Here is a 20834-nt window from a genome sequence, read left to right as displayed (position 1 = left end):
GTATGGTATGACCGTAGTTTTATATAGATAGCAGTAACAAGCAGTTATTCTATGTAGAGAATGAGATATTTATGACTCTAACATAATGATGTAGTGTAGGGAAACAGAGGCCTGGTACGATCGCAGAGGCCTTGGGAATCGGAGGTGCAGGATGCGGCGTAGAGGAGTACAGGCAGGGGATGATAAGAGATGGCACACAGGCTTGGTACTGGAGACCCCACGGCTATAAACAACTCACTGATAGTCGGTTAAAGAAATGCAGACCTAGATCTGACAAAACTGGCTTTAAGGGTAACAAAGAGAACAAAAGAATAGTATGTAGTATACGTAAAAGGCACCATGTATGGAATATTTGGAGGTACTGTGGAACTGCAGATTGATGAAGAAAGAGCAAAGGTGTAAAAGCATGTCAGCAAATATAAAAATGACTCCAACTGGATCCTGAGGTGAGGAAGAAGAAGGCATTAACATGAACATCATATTGCTCCTGGTGAAGGGACTCCAGATGCTGACAGCTCACCATAACACCCCAGTACCACCAGAATGAAACTACCAGCCTTGGGACACAGAAGAGCAATGGAAGCGTGAGCATCAGGAAAAGGGGTAGAAACTCACTGTGTGAATAACAATTCAAATGTATCATCACTATTATTGAGGCTTTCTCTGTATAGAAGTATTCTAACTGTATTACTGTTTTTGGGGAACAATTATATCTGGAGTGATAGGGATTAGACACTTAAGATTTTAATTACGCTAACAAAAAAAATTCTTGGCTTTATATAAGGTGTGCTTACTTTTTGCCCATAAATAAGATTTGGAGTGCAACAACTGGTGGATAGTGCAGGCAGCCCTCCTGTGAACCCTTGGGGCATTTTGGAGGACAGCCCTCTGTAAGCCCTTATGGCATTGTAAGGATCAGTCCTTTTGAAGCCCTTATAGCAATTTGGGGCTGTCCTTTTGTCTTCATCATGATAATCAGAGAAAATGAGGGAATAGAGTTAATATGGATCCCTATGGTCCTGGTAAGTATCTCACTTAAACAAAAAAATTTATTTATGGGCAACCTTCTCAGATCGTTTTAAGGATATACGGTGTGTTTCCTGTTTGCCCATGAAGGGGACTTCGGGTGCGACACCCCATTCTAGCCCTTTCTTGACCTTGCTGTAGTTATTAAGTACACAAGTACCCTCCTACCTCAATTTTAAAATTATTGTGCACTGGTTTGCAAACATCATATGGCAATGAATGAATAATATCAACTCATTATCAAAAGGTTCATTTCATAGCATTCCATATGCACTGTATATATTCCTCTTTTTATTTTCATCCAAGGTAGTAGTAAGCATTTAGTCCACCTGGGAATGTAGCATCCATCACTTCACTGTGAAGATAATTTAATAAAATTAACCAGGAAATAGTTCCACCATCTGGTCATACTGTTTTTGACATAAAAATGCCTTCCACATAATGTCTGTATATGTGAAACCACTAAATATTTTAAGTTTCGTATTCCAAATTCACTATAAACATTTTGGCAGCCGTTTCAAAAATTGCTGCACTGCTGGGTTGTTTATAGTAGACAGAAAAACTGGGTTAAAAAAACACCGGTCAGGAAATTCTTCTGCTAACTCTCCATCTTAAAGCTATAGTCTTTTGCCAGTGTTACATCTGTGATATGAACCTAAGCTGGTGGCTTAAGGAGAGTGGATGAACAAACATTTGCTTTAACTGTTTTTCTGTAAGATGTCAATGTGCATTTGTAAAATTGTTTATTTTACATAATGCACCTGGGTGTCACAATTTACATTCTGTGAGGTCAAGAAGTTAATGATGCAGGCTTCACTGAATATCTTTAATGCATTTCCTGACATTTAAAATAAGATCCTTTTTCTCCCTCATGTCTTAATCCAAACCAAATAGTGATCATGATGATCTGTGGTGAAAAAGACCTCTTGCATCAGCATTTGGACTTGCCCATTTCCAGCTATATGGAACAACAGTCTTTTTTTTTTATGCCAGTTATTAAGAATGTGGAAGAGTGCAGCTAAACCATACTCCAAAATCGTTTTAAAAAAACTAAATAAAGGCTCTGTCAGAATTTACTCTTTCCTGTTTGGAGTTATACTCTGGAATTACTCCAGGTGCAAAGTTGTAGAATTTCCCACATGTCTGAATTTAACAACTACAGTTCAACTAAAGGCCTTCTTGAGCAGCTTCTAGAAATATTAAGGGGATCAAGAAGAATGTGTTTAAAGTACTTACTAGGATAAGCAAGTCTGTTTCCTCTGTTGTGATTTTCTTATTTCTTTAGTCAGGATAAAGATGTAAAATATTGCAGATTTCTGTACAGATTTTAACATGAGTGAAATACAGGAATACTGAAAGTTGATAATGAACTCTAGTTCTACTTTTTTAGTTCTAACTTCTGGATTGTATGAACAATTAAATTTCCTGTGAAATTTTAACCAAATTGCAGTAAGACTGCAATTGCATGTGGATAGAGCTCTCTGCAGATATTTTCTGGTTTTGGATAACAGCTTGTCTGGCTTCACCTCAGGCCTCAAGTGAAGCCACTCCTGCTTGCTGACAAACTGAAGTTTGCAAATGAAACTTGCAGTGTTGGGATCATATTTTAATTTAATTGTTTCTCTTTGCATCAGTCAGTCTTCTGTCTTATCCTTCATTTGAAGCTGTAGAGTTTTGTAACTTCATCTCTAGAAGAAATGTTACCTTGAATTGTAGAAATTCACCTGAATTTTTGACAGTGTTAACTCTTAAGTGTCATTTGCAATAAATAGGTTGTTAAAATAAAATGTAAGCTACTGTCTGTATACATTACAGGATGTAGTTTCAGCAGTTCTTGTGATCCAAGGCGATTGTCAGGAATACCACTGCTGGGACATCTGGAGCTTTCTGAGGGGAATGTAATTCCAAAGTAGAAGCAGTAATTGCTGATGTTGTTCACTGGCATTTTGATTTCTGACATTGGAGAACATTAATCCGGAGTGCTGGGAATTAGTTGGTTGTTTTCCTGTTTTTTACTATTGTGCAATTACAGCCTTTAGACTTTCTAAAATAAAAAGTACCTCTTTCAAATTATTTTTCTGTTTGTTTTCACAGGTGATCAGTCAGCACTTTGAAGGGATACTAGGGAGGGTCAAGTTGAATGTTTAGTTTGAACTTTTCCCTGAGAAGAAAAGGGAAGAATAAATAAAATAGCTTGAGTTAAGGAGTAGCTCTGTTAAGTAGCAGCTTTGCTCCATTAAGCAAGAAGGTCTATAAAGCAACTGCAAGTGATTGAAGTTATGGGAAGGTATCTTATTGCGATGAGAGAAACAAAGAACATCTGGCTAAACATTACTACCTTTCTCTCCACTAATGCTGGCTAGGAGTGGGACCCTACCAGTGTACTAGTGACCTGTCAAATCACATTTCTAACACACAGAGAACTTTAAAGACGGGAAGCTTCCAGTTGTGGTGATCCTTGCATGGCAGGCTCTAGAAGTTTTACTTGAAGAGTTATGTATTTAAGTATTATTTTGCCTACATAGGCACTGTGCCAATAACTCTATTGGTAGAGGGTATATTTCACTCAAGGAGCTAATTTAAGTTTGTCAGCAAAAGTCAATGATTTTGTCAGCAGGAATAAAAATTCCACATAGCTTCATCAAGCTTGTGCCTACCAAAGGAAAGCTTTGTGATGATGGTTGTTTTCAATTAAAGCCTGATTTGCTTTCCAGCCAGTAGGACACATTTAACATATTTGATATTAACAACTGATTCTGTCAATCACAGTTTCACATTACTGTTTTGTCCCACTTTGTGCTACTAATCTGATTGTCTTTCAGGAAGCTTCTCAACAGCTAGAAGTTGATACTAACTCTTACATATTTATAGGTAAAAGCTGTAGTTCCTTTGTGTTATTTCTGAATAAAAACTTTTAAACTGTTACTGTTTCCCTGACAGCTTGTGAAAGGCACACACCCACACAGCATTTGCAGTTCACCTTCCTATTGATCTGCCCACTGTGATACATTTACATGGTAATGTAAAGACTGTGGCAAAAGTTACATTGGTGACAAGAACTCGTTAAGTCGCATGTTAATTCACATATAAGAAAGAATAAAATCTCTGGTTGAGGCTAAAAAATAAAAAGATTATGGTGTGTCTTTTATTCATTACCTGCTGTCCCATTTATGTTCAGACAAACCATAAAAATCCAGCTCTGCTGAAGTTTATAATATTTAATTTGTGGAAAAGCAAGATTTTTACTAAAATTGCAAATTGATAAGCAATTAAGTTACTAATATTTCAGTAAATGTAATTAGAAAACATAGGGATCATCTACTTTTGCTTCTTAAATACAGAGCCTTTGAAGAAAGATGGAAGCAAAAAGAAGAAAAAGAACAAAGATTTAGAGAACAAGTTCTGCAGCAAAGGAAAATTAAACTTCAGGAAGCAACTGATAAGTTCCAGCGTGCTCATCTGCCTTTTTCTCAGCACAAGCAAATAGGTTTGTAAATTAAAATTTAACCATTATTCACAATACAAGTGTTTTTCTATTAATAGAATGTAATTGAGGCAAACAGAACAATTAACTTCACTCTAATTAATTTAATTCATTAGTATAAGCAAAACATAACTGACGGCAAGCTCAGACATACAATAAAAGTGGGTAGAGGGAATTAAAAAAAACTTTTTTTCTCTCAAAATTGTATTGTGAGGTACTTCATTATATTCTGGTCACAGTAAGTACATTACTTCCTTGAGATATTGTGGCTTCCTGGGTTTTCCCCACTTTTTTCACTGCAGCGTGCTTATTACTTACAGTACTGTGCTTGCTTTCACAGCTGGGTGCAAGGTGTTACAAGGCACTGGAAGTTACTAGGATAGTATAATGATCCCCTATTTGAACCTCTGAATATGAAATATTCAAGAATGTGCATTTTGTTTATGATTAAGTAAAAGCAGTCCTAGCATATATTAATGTATTACATAACTTTTGCTGAATTACTCAGCTTTTGAAGCTGTTCTCTCGCTGCTGGGAAGTAATGATCACTTCAACTCAGTTCCTGCTTTCTTGGAATCAGTGCAGATTGGCAGGAGTTTTTAACAGCATCGGCCAAGTCTGATTTCCAGTCAACTTACCAGTGTTGAAACTCTTAAGATATGGTATATTACTTAGGTATTCTTTAACAGATTTACTCTCCCAACTGCAATTGTGCCAACTGTGAGGTAATGTCTCTGATTTCAAGATCAAATGTCAGATTAAAATAACAAAATAGAACAGTACTGGTTTAGGGCTTCTTCATAGCTCTACTGACAGCCCAGACTGTGTAGCAATATAATGAATCACAATTTTTTTTCTTGGTTTTCCTTTATAGAAATTCTGCCTCTGCCACTTTCTACCCTACTTTTGCTTACTTGAAAGAGGCAACAGCTTCTGCCTGTCTGGACTCTTTCTTTCTCCACTGATTCGATTAGTAAGTCACAATTTGGCCTCTTTAAAATATCTGCAAGCCATAACTGCAGCTTAGTGCATGAGTGGAATAATCATGATGTAAAAACAAAGTTAGTGCTGGATTTTTTAACCGCCTAGTTTTTCAACAGTGCAGTCTAAAACAAATAGCAAAACTATTGAATACATGTATAACTGTAAACACTCAAATAGACTGGAGTTTTGTTTCAGAGGAACTAGAGATGCTCCAGCATGTCTAATGATGGTAAACCACTTTGTTTATTGTAACAGTCTGGATTTAGGCTTCCACACTTAAGAAACTTAACCAAACCATTTATGGTAAAATATTCCAATTTTTAAAATATTTTTTCCATTGTTTTTTTTACTCTAATCCCTCTAGTCCAGACAAAAGCAGCTTTTCAGTTAGAAGAAGCTCTTGAACAAATTAAAGGATCAGTTTTAACATCAGGACTGTATTTGCCCAGCAGAAACAAAACCAATTTCAGGTAAGCATTTATGTTTACTCTGATGATCTGATGATCATCAGTTTACTCTGATGAAAGGAAGTAAATTGCTTATTGTATTCAATAAACAGCAGATGATTACTCTTTAAGAAATTGTAGGCCATTTCTCTAGTGGCAAAGAGTTCTGTGAGCTGTTCCAATGAAACATTATGAAACATCCTTGAGTTGTTTGTGTCCATTTGGTAAAACAGCAGAGGAGATGACACAAACCTTCAACAGAATTCTGGGAACAGTCGGGGCTAACCCTGTCCCCATTCAGTTATAGTCTGACTCAGATTGCCATGGTTATCAAACCATCTGCTGTTCTATGAAGTATAATGTATTTATACTAGATGATTTCTTATTCTCAACCAGTTATTTTCTTTTTGACATTCAAGTTTAGTTTAGTTTGTATATTCATCCCATGATCTTATCTTCTTTCCAGCTGTCATTCCTTTAAATTTCTCTTCCTCTATAAGTATCTTGAGCATCCTGATAGCAATTTCACCTGCAATTTCATTTGATATCACATACAATTTGAATTGCATACTTTTCACTCTAACCAAGCACTTTTTCGAAGATACCTTGTCTTATCACAGAATGTTTCTTCATGCATAGTTTATCTATCTGCTGTATTTGATACTCCTTCCTGATTATCCCCTTCCTAATCTCTCATTTCTTTAACATTTCAGTTCTGGGTTTTATTTTTGTTGTTGCTGCTTTGGTATTACTGTTATTATAATTATTTTCTGCATGCTGTAAATTGTGCAGATGTTCAGAATAGAGATAAATTCTGTCTAAAAGTGGTCTCCCTACTTTTCAGCTTCAGTGTGTTCTTCATTGTGACATTAATATTCAGCTTGGTTACATTTCTACTGCTGATTAAAACACGTTTGCAGGTGATAAACTGGGCAATTGAGAAAATATTTCATACCTTTCAGAGCTAAATACTCATGCTATCTGCCGGTCAACATGCATAAAGTTCTTCAGCTATTACACTGGATTGACATAATAAAGGAGGATTGCAGCCATAAAAACAAACAAACAAAAAATCTGCCTGCTAAATATAAGTTGAAATTATGGCAAAAAAGTCTAGATGTTTCTGAACCCCGTCTCAGCATTCCTGATCATTTGTCTCATTTCACTCATAGGCTCGATTAAGGACAGCAGCTCAGTGCCCCTCCCCCCTGCCTTTATCATTTGTTTCTTTATTTTTCATCTTTCTTCAAACTGCTCCTTGTGCCTCAAGGGCTCACAGCTTCCTCTCAGGACATCTTCAAACCACTTACCATTTCCTTAATTTCTTACAGTATAACGTTGCTGTCACTCCGTATTATATTTGTATAATTTTAAAAATTCACTATCCTGTAATAATGATAGTGTGTTCTTTTCCTGATTTTCATTTTTATAACCTGATTTCCTAAGGAAATTAAATTTATACATTCATATTCTTTTACAGTTTGTGTTCCCCTAGTAACCAAATTTGAGAGTGAGCTAACAGTCTCAAAGATAATTCTATTTCTACAAGTTTGAAATTGGCAGTTGAGCAAGGAAGAAATTACTCAAACAAGTTACCTCAGCATGAAAAAGGGTTAAAAGTTGAGTCCACATTGACCTATTGGCAGGTCACAAGCCAGCTAATATGGATAAGGCAGCACATGAATATCTTGGAACCTGCCACAGAATGTGGTGCCTCTTCCCCAGCTGGTAGCTAGGAGGCTTGGGTAGGAGCCATATGGGGTGGGTGAAGGAGGATGTAGAGAATATTGGGGGTATGGTAATAAGGGAAAAAGAATTAAGTTATTGCAGTACAGGCTTGTGTAGAAGGGCAAGGTATACAAATTAATATGAAATAAAGCTTTGCTTATTCTAATACTAACAATTTTCCTTCCTTCCTTGTGACAGAAAATACTCTATGCATTTTTGTCTGCATCTCACACAGTCCCTTACTAAGCACTGAAATTCAAACTGAACACGTGCTATGCAGCATAGACTCTTCTGGTCTGCTGCAGAAGATGTTAGTGCAGGGTTGTTCCTGTTAGTTTTGGTCTGGGAGCAATAGTTTGTGTGGGTCATAAAAGTGGCATTTCTGTGGTTTCAGACTTGGTTCCAAAAATTGTGCAACATTCTCTTAGAGGGCAAATAAATTTCTTGCAAATCAGTACAGCAAAGTAAGCTTTGATACAGAAAAGCATTTTGAGAAGGTTCTCGAAGGTGAAGGTTCTCCAAAACTCACCAGTTCTGGGCTGTATAGCTTTAAAAATGTCTTATAATCCCTTTAATTGGAAATTTTGGGAGAGCTAATAACTAACTCAGATGAGGTAGTAGATCCCTTTCTGTATTTCTATCTCTTCTTACACTTTTATAAACACTCAAACCAAAAATCTTGTATCATCTTTAGAATTCACCCTCCCTCAGAAATAGAATGTATAGAATTCATTGACAGTCCCCTTTTAAAGGGAGAAATGAATACTGTATTAGGTATTCAAGATAAATATGGCTGCAGACCCAACTGGATATAGGTGAATTTTATAAGGTTCTAGAATTCTTAATGTCTATGTTTAAAAAGTTGTAAAAAATTAAATTAAGCAATGGAGACATATTACCTCCTCTTGGAGAAAGGCAAAAAATCCTGGAACACCTAATGAGTGAGAGATTGTATTCTGTGCTTGCAGTACAGCTACTCTGCTTCTAGTAAGGTTTAGTTATTAAATGCTGAAGCAAAGATTTTGGTCAACTTATTAGATGATAGGAATTGGGATGTGTGCACATTAGGCGTGTAAATGGTGTGCTGCTTTTTGTACAAGATATATTTCCCTATTTGTGTTTAAAAACAGTTGTATTTGACTAGGTTCAGTCTTGGGATAGAAACTTAATTATGACAAATCAAAAATGTTCTCTGAAAAAAGTTGGAATGTAGAAACTTTTATAAATGTAAATGTTCTAAACATCCAAATAGATATTGTCCTGGTTTTGGCTGGGATAGAGTTAATTTTCTTCCTAGTAGCTGGTATAGTGCTGTGTTTTGGATTTTAGTATGAGAATAATATTGATAACACACTGATGTTTTAGTTGTTGCTAAGTGGTGTTTACACTGGTCAAGGACTATTCAGCTTCCCATGCTGTGCCAGGTGCGCAAGAAGCTGGGAGGGGGCACAGCCAGGACAGCTGACCCCAACTGGCCAAAGGGCTATTCCATACCATATGGCGTCATGCTCAGTATAGAAACTGTGAGAGTTGGCTGGGGGGCAGCGATCGCTGCTCAGGGACAGGCTGGGCATTGGTCGGCAGGTGGTGAGCAGTTGTATCGCTTGTTTTTTCCTGGGTTTTGTTCCTCTCTTGCTCTCTTGTTGTTTTCCTTCTCATTACATTCCCCTCCCCCCAATTATTAAACTGTTCTTATGTCAACCCACGAGTTTTCTTACTTTTGCTCTTCCAATTCTCTCCCCCATCCCACAGGGCGGGGAGGGTGAGTGAGTGGCTGTGTGGTGCTTAATTGCCAACTGGAGCTAAACCAAAACAGATATCAAGAAACTTCCCCCTACCCAAAAAAAAAAAAAAAAAAAAAAGATTTTTTGGAGGCCAGGTGTATAACAGTCTGGTCCACAGTAACAAAGTCTTTAAAAGTGGATAGGTACAGAAAGTTTTTGGATAGGGAGGATATCTCCCATTCAAAAGAATACAGAATGCAGTTTTCTGAGTTCTATAAATAAATATGAGAAGTTGTTCTCCCTTTTTGCTATCAGTTATCTCATCAGAAATAATAAATTCTGTCTCAGACTCTGCCAAATATATATCTCTGCTTAGGTCAGTGCAATTAAGCCAACCTTTTTGGAGTATTGTATAAAATATGATTAAAAATAACAATAATCTTGATGGGATGAAAGTTTCAATTTTCCATTGTCCTAAAATTGTTAAGTGTTATAATAAATATAGAAAAGGTCTTATTATACTATTTACCTATTTGACACACATGTACTAAAAAGAAAAGGGATTGATTTTAACAGGGAGTATAATTTTAGATACAGAAAGAGGATAAAACTTATGAAGGCTCAGAAGAAGGAACTGTGGAAACTTAAGCTGAAGAAATGGAGAGAAATGAAGGAAAGGGGTTATTGAGTTTCTACACCTATATTAGACATATGGTAACCATCTCCAGCTAGGAACAATACATGTTTCCTAATAATGCATCTCTGCTGGATAGGCAGCAGAGGAGGGTGAGGTCTGTGTACGTATTGTATGACTGCACTGTTTAAATTTGCTCAGTAGGGGTGCCAGCTTAAGGAAAATAGCTTTGTGTGTCGTGAAATAGTCATATCTTCTTATAAGTTCCTACACTGCATATTGCCCATATATGAAAGGAACCATCATCTTTGCCATCACCTCCACTGAAAATGAGGATGGGTAAAGTGTGCATAGTAGATCATCTTATCAGGCCAGATTCCAATTTTAAAAAAAAAGAGGGAAATATGTGGAAATATGATTTTCATATTTAGTTGCATATAGACTAAAAGTTCACTTTTGCCACAAATTTAGCTAAATGCTTCCACCCAACTGAGCAATATTTAAGGGATCGTGTTGATGCTGCTAAGGAACTATATATGAGAAATGCATCCTGGGAATGTTGGAAAGCATCTGCATATTGAATGGACAATAAGGTTTGGTTTGCTACTCAAAATCCAGTGATTGCTGAGACGAAGTATCATTTCAAATATTGGACCTGATCAACCTGGTAAAATAAAGGCTGGGTCTCCCCTTTTTGGTAAAGGTCCCCATTTTACAGATAACTTCACTGAAAGTTTATACTGATAATCTGTTTCCAAGATCTATTCTCCTTCTACCACCATTTGTAATCATTGCGGAGTACAACAAATACCTGATCCTAAAACAGCGAGACATAAGCTTGGCTTTCTAATCAATTGTAAGGGTTATGGCTCTACTGAACAGATGTGAGAACTCAAAGCATGGATCTGGTGAGAGATTTCTGTAAGTGCCACATTGGGTATGCCAGACTAAGGGCATTTAGGGCCCTTGAACCAGGTTGGAGCCAAAAGACAGGATCAGTGTCCTTCACTAAACTGTTCCACCTATGCAGTCAAGCATAGCCGGCACCCTGGTAGTAGTTATACTTACAGAAGACTAAAGCTTGATTTACCTATGAGCTGGTGGATTTTGGTGTGTGGGTTATCTTTGCTTTTTTTTAAGGCCTACCTTTCTTATTGGTTAATGCTACTTGTTTCTTGGTTTTGTCATCCTTGATATCCACCGAGTTCTTGCTTCTTGTTTTCCAAAGCTTGGTTCCTATTCCTAGTGATCTTACCCAGCTTTGTTCCAGTTCTATCTGCTTTTTATTCTTGAACTTATCTTTTTCCACACTCCCTGCCTTCCTAGTCTCTGATTGCACATTTTCCTTGTAATTTGGCTTCACATGCTTCTTGGCTTATTTGATTCCTGGATGTCAACCAGCCCCACAGTTCTTGCTAATTCTCATCCTGTAGAAACCTGTGGTTTCCTCTATCTTAATTTGGGTTCACCCTGACCACAGTACCCAGCTACACTAGCCATTTTTTTTCTCAGGTAGCAAATACAAGTTCTTCAATGTACCACATTACTGACATTACACATCATCAGTAGAGTTGGGCTCTCTAGATACTACAAAGCCTTCTTGCTATTTGAAGTAAGGGAGTATCTGACAGCATCAGTATATAGTTATGCTCTATATAAGCCAACCTTATGGAAAAATAAAGGCCATTTTGCTTGTTTTTTTGAAAAAAACCTTCTGTGTTCCATTTCTGTAAATGACCAAACTGTTGGCTGACATTTTCCAGAATAATTCAGTCTGAGGCAGTCACCCAAGAACCCAATCAGAAAAGTCTGACTGTTTATAAATAACAGAAAAGAAGGTTTAAAATGGAAAGTGTTGGACAGTTTTAGATAGTACTAACAGCACCACCTGTAGTTACATATAGTATAGCTGTCCTTCACTTGCCAGGCATTTATTGATGTATACTTTTGGAAACGAACATGTTTAAAAGTGTATAGTTGACACATAGAAATAAGCCAAAGTAATAAGTTATTTGCTTGCATCAAGAACCACAGATGACACTTCATCCTCATCAACATCTAGAAACGGTTCTTTCCATCAGCAGCAGATTTCAGCAATGGTTGGCTGTGATAAAACAATACAAGACAGCAGTAGAACAAACATGGATAGTAACCAACTTCTCTTCCAGAAAAATCTGAAAGAAATGCAACAACTCCTTGAAAAACAGCATGTCAGCAACTTGGAGGTATGATATTTTCATGTGATTTGTTAAATGATGCTTCTTAAATGTAATAGAAAGTTTATTGAATGTGATAAAAATGAAAGGTCTGTTAAGCGCACTTTACCAAGTAGACAACACCTGAGGGCACACTGCACTATGCCGTACCAATAGATTATTTATAGTAAAATTATACATATTTTTCAGTAAGAAATCAGAGATCTTTAAGAATGTTTGTAAGAATATTTTCACAAATTCTTCAGAGATATCTGTCATGTTGTCTTTCTTTCTGTGAACGTAAGATTTGTATGTCAGACTTCTTGGCTCTGAAGTAGCTAGCCATTAGTCTACTGCAGGAGTCTTGTGCTAGCTCCAAACTTAAATTGGCGGCTTGCAATTTGCACTTAAGTTTCTGCTTTGCTGATTGCTACAGCTCAGCACAAAATGCTATAGCAGTATAATTATGATAGGTCAAACGTTGGGGGTTTTTTTGTTTCTTGGGTTTTTTCCCAGTGTGTGATGATTTCTTAGGGATTGACTTCAAGTCTCTTGAGATCCTTTTTTGTCAGCTTTGGAATAGATGAAGGTGTTCCAGTAACAAGCCCATTAACTTTCTTCCTAAACTAATTGTTGGACCCAAAATCAGTTTCAAAAGTCACCTCAGAAACAAAGTGAAAATCAAGAAGATCTGAGCTCCAAAGGGATTTTTTATAACTGCACTTTTAAGTGTGATTTTAGGTCTGTCAATGTTGTCTTTGATTTTGGAAACATTGTCTTAAATATTACATTTTTTTGGAAACAAGAGGACATAATTTGGACTCATTCTTTTATTTTATAATATTATCTACTGGTATCTGGACTTGTGGTGTCTGAAATGACCTTGACACTGTGAAGCACCATCCCTTTATACTGGTGATGGCTAGAGGTATGGGATCATTGGTGGCAGTAGAGCAAGGGCTTTTCCTTTTAATACATCTGTATGGATAACTTTTGAAAGACTGTATACAGTTCAGATATATTTTGAGTTCTTTGATATAGATGTTTTCAGGCACATTCATCTCTGTCTTTGTACCTCCTTTGTTCTGATGGGTATTCATGAGAACCTTGAGCAGCTGATGGCTGACACAGAAAATCTCACTCAACTGGAGTAAATTTCAAAAAGGTTGAGGAGACAGAAAGTACAGTTTGTACTGGCAAGATTGTGGATTAGTGTTCAGTCTTATTTCCAAGCATAAAAGAAGGAAGAGCAAATGGCAATTTATAGAAGACAGCTGATAAAACTGAATGCTAGATAACCACTTTCAAACAAAATACAAAAAGTCTAAACTTTTTTTTTTAATACCACATTGTGTGTTTCATTAGTATAGTGTTTGCAAATCCCTCCCTAAACAATGATGATGAATGTGGCAGTAGCTGCATTAGGACATCTTAGAATTAGGAAAAAAAATGCAATGCTTTTGAGAAAAATGTATAAAAAGATTCTTCTTAATATATTGTAAGACAACTATATTGTAGTGTATTTTATCAAACACAATTATCACATTCTAATTGAATTCTAGGGCAAAACTTCCGTGAGTCATGCATGATTTTTTACTCATAGTTTTTTCTAAACATTGTCATCAGCTTTGGACACTGCATATAATACAGGAATTTGTGTTTACAAATTAATGTATTTTTTAAAATGATTTGGTCCTGTAAAAAATTTTGCTTTTTTTTCCAGAATGTATTTTTCTGCTACCACTAGGGGTTGCTCAGCTTCTTCCCGCTGATAAATAGTTTCAAATTATAAATATTTATCCTTCAAACATTTGGACTTTCTTTCTTGAAATGACATGCTTTGGACTAACGCTGATTAGAAAAATAGTCAAGAAAGCTATTGTCATTGTTCTAAGGCCTGAGTTTTGGAAGTTTAATGCTTGGATTGTGCTGGTGTGCATGTGCATTGTGACTTCCTGTGATTTGAAATAGTATTTATAATACTTTTACTAATAAAATTTCTAATTTATAATTATTTATAATACTCTTACTGACATGAATAGGCTTCAGTAGTCTTGTTACTCTCTGTTGTCCAAAGTCATTTCAACAGTGCTTGCCTTTCTGAAACTAATGTCGAAGTATTTCACTGTGTACATGCTTTGCAGTCTAACCATCTATTGAGATCCCTTGACCTCTCTTTGTTTCTGTTTTTACAGGCCCAGCAGGATTATAAAGATTCCTAAAATTCTTTTCTTTCCTGCAGGGTAATAAAGTTCTATGTAGGCCCTTACCAGTACATTTGGTGTGTTCCCTGCTTTCCATCCCTAAAAATTTGTATAGTTTCAGCAGTAAGCCAAGGTTTTTAGTGGCCCTTGTACCATTCTCCAAAATTATTTTGCTTGAAATATTGAGAGCAGTAGATTTTATTTTGTGCAACAGTTATGTCTGAGCCAGTACATCAAATTATTATTTGTTATATGTCCATAAGTATGTTCCATTTTGAAGAAATTAATATTGTTAACTTCATTCACAATCAAAGGTTTTGTTGCACAGCCCTTTCCTGGTTTTGTTGCAGGCATAAATAAAACCTTTAAGGTGGAGCGCGTAGCACGGTCTTTAGCTAAAGCTGCATGCAGCCTTTCACCAAAAGGCCTTACTCCCAAGTGTTTATAATTTTTCCAAATGTTAACTGTTTATGTTGAAATTTTCCATTTATGTCACCTGCCTTGAACTGAATAATTTAGAAAATTTCCATTAAAATGGCTCAACTGTGACACGCAATAGTGTTGTTCATATATCTTTTGTCTTTTTCTTTTCACCACCTCTTTAATTTTGTGGCCATACAAAATTGTTTTGGTCAGTACAATATTTTTATGCTCTTCCAGAAAAATACATTATGCTTGAATTAAACTGTTTGATTGACGTAACATTTTATCTCTATTGTTTCACTTTTTCAACAAAACACTTGGAAGCAAGAGCTAATTCACAGACAAAATAGGTATAGACTACAACATGGAGACTGTATTTTCCTCTTCCCTCCTTTATATGACCATAATTAGGTTACTCAAGTGGTATTTGGGAAATCCAAATTTAAATCCCTTTCTGACTGATTTGAAGCAGGAATTGTACCTTGGCTCTCCTTTTTTTCCAAGTGTATTGTGCAGCCATTGAAGTACTCCATATCAATCTTTCTATGGATTCTGTTCCCCTTGGCAAAAAATGCTTCAATATTTATTGAAACAAGGACTGGAACAGAGTTGTCATTTCTCAGAAACTGCAACCCAAACCATGAGGTCAGAGAGTTATTATTATATTATCTCGAATACAATAAAATTTTGTATCCTATTATACTGTGTGTGTGTGTTTATATATGTTACATATAGAATTAAGTCTCTGAGAAATAATGAAGAATATTTTCTAAGTGATGTTCCACTGAATGAAAGCAGCAGATGCTGCAAACACATAGATATGTGCATAGCCTTACTTTCATGAGTGAGTTGACCTGTATGCCTGTTAGCTCTTTGTATTACTATGCTTTTGAGGTTGGACTGTGTCTATGAAATGGAGTTGTTTCAGGTAACTGATGGAAAAACTGAGTTCATTTTCAAGTGCATTTGTAGTATGACTGGAATGAGTTAAACAAGGGTTCCTTCTGCAAGGTGTATTGTATCAATCTAACTCTTCAGAGGCATAGACAAGACCAGCATGGAAAAAAGGAGTGCCTGTGTACAGTCTCTCTCCAAGTGTCAAGAACTTGTAGAATTCTCAGGGCTAGCTAGTAGGAAAACAGACTCTTAAGGGGAGGGTTAGGATAAAATGGCACTGGAACTAAAGTCAGATTTGATTTTGAAGAGACCATTCAAAGAATTGGAATAGGTTTCTATGTCACCTTAAATCTAGAAATGTTGGACACTTTTTACTTATAACTATGAATGTTAACATCTTTTATGATGATCACTTAAATTATATGACAAACTTGAGTGATTTCCCTACTCATTTTCCTTTTGACAAGATCAGGGGGGTCAGTTTTTATTGGCTTTCAACCAATATTTCAACATACCACTATCTTCCACGTTATTTCACTAATCCAAAATTCACATTTGCTGTAAAGGCAAATTGAAATGTATCTCCAGACTAAATTATTTTACTCAAATACTCAAACTTGTTTTGATTGTGTACTCCTCAAGAGTAGGGGTTTTTTATGTAAGATAGTGGTTTATTCCAAGCCTGTGCTGTATAAAATGGCATTACAATCTTCATATCTGGCAATCTGGATGTTCAGTCATTTGAAGAGTGTCTTGCCTCAATTCAAAGCCCTGCTTGAATAGGTGATAATGTAGGATTGAAACTGAAACAGCATTTTCAGTACAAAATAGTTTCTTTCACAGGTAGATTAATACATTAATAAGACTTTCCTTGTGGATAAGTTAGGATTGTTATATATACAGCATAGCTCACAAACAGGGAAATTGAGAACTGTCATCTAATATATACCTGCTCCTCCTTTACAAGTATATACTTTTTCAGAAGAATGGCCATATGTATTAACATGGCTCCATTTTTTGTTTTACATTCATACATATATATCCATATCTATGTATATGTATCTATGAAACATTTATATATAGCTATGCAGTAAGTTATTTCTACCATACTTCATAGCTATTTTTAAGTGATTTGTTTTACTGGAACAGCATAAATTGTTCATAAATGTAGTTAAAGGAGAGGAACAAAGGAAAAAATAGCAGTATCTGATCTTTAGTTTACTGCAGTTATGGTAATAATAAAATGTTTGCTTGCAGGAAGGGAGTGGAAGATACAAAAGTTTGTACATACTGGTCTGTCAGGATGCTATATTATATTATGATAACTTGGTATTGTCAGAGATAGTGAATACTAATGTCTGAAGGGGATGTTGGGAAATCTATTGCTTTTTCATCAAGATTAAAGTATCGCTGTCCAGAGTAATTCTACCCCTTCAAAGTCCTAGCAGGCTCATGGTGGCCTGGGTACACAGAAACTTAGTCACTTTTTTCAATTTTGTGCTGTATTAATTATTATAAATCCCCAGCAGCACTTCTGTGGGTTTTAGTAGCTTGAGCTTTGCTGTGCAGTTTATGCCTGATACTGCCTTATCTCCATAAGGAAGTATGGCCAACTGGGAAATAAAGCATTAAACCAGACGCCCAGAATTCAGAGGACAGGAATAAGCAGAGAATAACTGGGACCCAGGAGACTGAAAGATCTTGTGACAAACAACTTAAGGAATTACGCTGTTTCAAACAGTGGCAAGAAAAAAAAATACCAGCCTTTAAAGTCAGTAGGGTGTTTAGGGGAAGGTGGATGCTGAAATCTTGTACGTGTTCTTGTAAATCATGTCTGTAAAGTTCTTAAGAGGAATGTATGTTTTCAAAAATACCTGATTGAAAAAATGGAATTTGTAAAACAGGTAACATGTAACAGTCACAAAATATTTTTTTCAAGACAAGTGATTATATTAATGAAGCATGTAGTGAATGTTGGCAATTACATGAAACTGTCTCATTAGATAAACTTATTTCTAGAGATGTATAAATATATATTATTTGAAAATGCTCTTAGATATACGGTGTAACTTTTAGGTTGCCCTGTGTGGAGTCAGGATTTGGACTCTCTGATCCTAGTGGGTCCCTTCCAGCTCAGGATATTCTATGATTCTAAAAGTATTTCTGTATCTGACCTTCAGGATTTTCTGATATAAATCCACCTTCTGCCTTGGTTGCTGCTGTGCAGTGCACAAGATGGAGTGGAAACATGTTAAAAACTGTTCCATCTTTGCAATGTATTTACATTGCTAAAAGAAAAAGTAATGCTTTTTAGATTGCAAAAATGTATACTAATTTTTTAGCAAGTCAGAGACACCTGGTAGGATAGTTGCTCAGCTGAGCTACGGATTATTTTAAAGATTATATTCACACACTCTGTAGTTGTGGGTCTTTTAGAAGGTGTGTACTGGTCAAATAGTATTAATCATTTTTTTCTGCTACAGCTCCAGTTCATTCAAATCTGTCAACGTTAATGCTTTGCCTTATTTGCATATTTTACATCAAAATCTGAATAAGAATAAACCAGGAAGACAGATTCTGAGTTTTCTAGAAGACAGAGAAATACTTTCCTCTATTGGTTATTCTTTCCTTCTTTCCCCATAAATCAGACTTTGTTGGAAAGCTTTTCTGAAAAGAATGATTTCAGGACTTTGAGTCTCGTCATTCAGACCTTAACCATCAGTGAGAGGGAGGATTCTTTCTTTGCTTTAAAATGGAAAAAAATATATGAGCATTATTTCCCCTTCATTTCTGTCTCTAAAGTATTGTCTAGAAATAGCTGCATCTACAAAATATTTTTTAAAACATCATTTCTCCTACAACCTGCAAATTCCAAAAAAGTGAAAATGAGTAAGTTTTAGCTGATCTCCTTTCTCCTTTTTTGGGATAACCAAAATGACATTGAATATAACATAGATTGTAAATTACTATTAATTTGCTCATTAAATTATGTCATTAAAATGATTATTAGTTAAGCAATTGAGTTAAGAACTTCTAGAATTAATATTGCATATGCATGCCTAATTTTTCTCCATGCCTGTTTGCCTTATGATGGTTTTCAGTTATGCCGTCCCATGTTATTTTTGCATGGTCCCATCTCTTAAATGTGTAGGGTGGATGGTGCCTGTTCAAAGCAAATTTATTAATGGGCCAGAAACAAAAAGGGACTAATGCATTGTGGTGCTCAGTGGCTCAACATTTAATCATTTAATGATTTTAATAGTATTTAAAAACTAGCATTATGAATTCCACTTCTGGAGCTGAATGGCTAGGTTAGTTTGTGAGAGAATTAGGCGTCTGGAGTAAGGATCCAGAGAACCATCACTCTGAGTACTGAGATGCTAAATTAATTAATAGAAAGCAAGAGAGATAAATGTTTAGCTGAAAACCTGTTTCCTATGCAGTTATATATATTTATAGAATCATAGAATCAGAATGGTTTGGGTTGGAAGGGACCTCTAAAGGCCATCTAGTCCAACCCACCATGCAATGAGCAGGGACATCTTCAACCAGATCAGGTTGCTCAGAGCCCTGTCCGACCTGACCTTGAATGTTTCCAGGGATGGGGCATCTACCACCTCTCCGGGCAACCTGTTCTAGTGTTTCACCACCCTCATTGTAAAAAATTTCTTCCTTATATCTAGACTAAATCTACCCTCTTTTAGTTTAAAACCATTACCCCTTGTCCTGTCACAAAAGGCCTTGCCAAAAAGTTTGTCCCCATCTTTCCTATAGGCCCCCTTTAAGTACTGAAAGGCTGCATAAGGTATCCCTGGAGCCTTCTCTTCTCCAGGCTGAACAACCCCAACTCTCTCAGCCTGTCCTCATAGGATAGGTGCGCCAGCCCTCGGATCATTTTCGTGGCCCTCTTCTGGACCCATTCCAACAGGTCCATGTCTTTCCCGTACTGAGGACTCCAGAGCTGGATGCAGTACTCCAGGTGGGGTCTCACAAGAGTGGAGTAGAGGGACAAAATCACCTCCCTCGACCTGCTGGCCATGCTTCTTTTGATGCAGCCCAGGATACAGTTGGCCTTCTGGGCTGTGAGCGCACATTGCCAGCTCATGTCCAGCTTTTCATCCACCAGTACCCCCAAGTCCTTCTCTGCAGGGCTGCTCTCAATTCCTTTATCCCCCAGCCTGTATTGATACCTGGGGTTGCCCTGACCCAGGTGGAGGACCTTGCACTTGGCCTTGTTGAACCTCATGAGGTTCACATGGGCCCACTTCTTGAGCTTGTCCAGGTCCCTCTGGATGGCATCCCATCCCTCAGGCATGTCAACCACACCACTCAGCTTGGTGTCATCTGCAAATTTGCTGAGGGTGCACTCGATCCCACTATCTGTCATTGATGAAGATATTAAACAGTACTGATCCCAGTACGGACCCCTGAGGGACACCACTTGTCACTGATCTCCATCTGAACATTGAGCTGTTGACCACTACTCTCTGGATGCTGCCATCCAACCAATTCCTCATCTACCAGTCCACCCATCAAATCCATATCTCTCCAATTTAGAGAGAAGGATGTCATGGGGGACCGTGTCAAAGGCCTTACAGAAGTCCAGGTAGATTATATCCGTAGCTCTTCCCTTGTCCACTGATGTAGTCACTCCATCATAGGCCATTAGGTTGGTCAGGCAAGATTTGCCCTTGATGAAGCCATGCTGGCAGTCTCAAATCACCTCACTGTCCTCCATGTGCCTAACTTCTAGGAGGATCTGTTCCATGATGTTCCCAGGCACAGAGGTGAGGCTGACAGGTCAGCAGGTCCCAGGGTCCTCCTTTCTACCCTTTTTAAAAATGGGTGCAATGCTTCCCTTCTTCCAGTCACCAGGGACTTCACCTGACTGCCATGGCTTTCCAGATATCTGGAGAGTGGCTTGGCAACTACATCAGCCAGTTCCCTCAGGACTCTGGGATTCATCTTGCCAGGTTCCATAGACTTATGTACATTCAGGTTCCTCAGGTGGTCATGAACCTGATCTTTTCTTACAGTGGGAGGGACTTTGCTCCCCCAGTCCCTGTCTTGCATCCTTCCTCAGTCCACA

General features: G+C 37.1%; 1 protein-coding gene across 5 annotated transcripts in view; it reads left to right on the top strand.

Annotated features, from left to right (window-relative positions):
• The window catches only part of CEP126 (centrosomal protein 126), a 43865-nt gene that overhangs the window by 6773 nt on the left and 16258 nt on the right, over positions 1-20834 (top strand). For 4 of the 5 annotated variants that reach the window (XM_072850650.1, XM_072850649.1, XM_072850648.1 and 1 more), the window contains exons 3-5: positions 4368-4513; positions 5859-5964; positions 12053-12251. In XM_072850650.1, coding sequence (XP_072706751.1) covers positions 4368-4513; positions 5859-5964; positions 12053-12251 — 451 coding nt within the window. Of the gene's footprint in view, positions 1-4367; positions 4514-5858; positions 5965-12052; positions 12252-20834 lie in introns of those variants that run through there. The other variant, XM_072850653.1, reaches the window with a different exon arrangement.

This window comes from Ciconia boyciana, chromosome 1 (genome assembly GCF_034638445.1).
Source record: "Ciconia boyciana chromosome 1, ASM3463844v1, whole genome shotgun sequence".
Taxonomy (NCBI): domain Eukaryota; kingdom Metazoa; phylum Chordata; class Aves; order Ciconiiformes; family Ciconiidae; genus Ciconia; species Ciconia boyciana.
The sequence above is the reverse complement of the archived record's forward strand: the minus strand, read 5'-3'. Positions and strand labels throughout refer to the sequence as shown.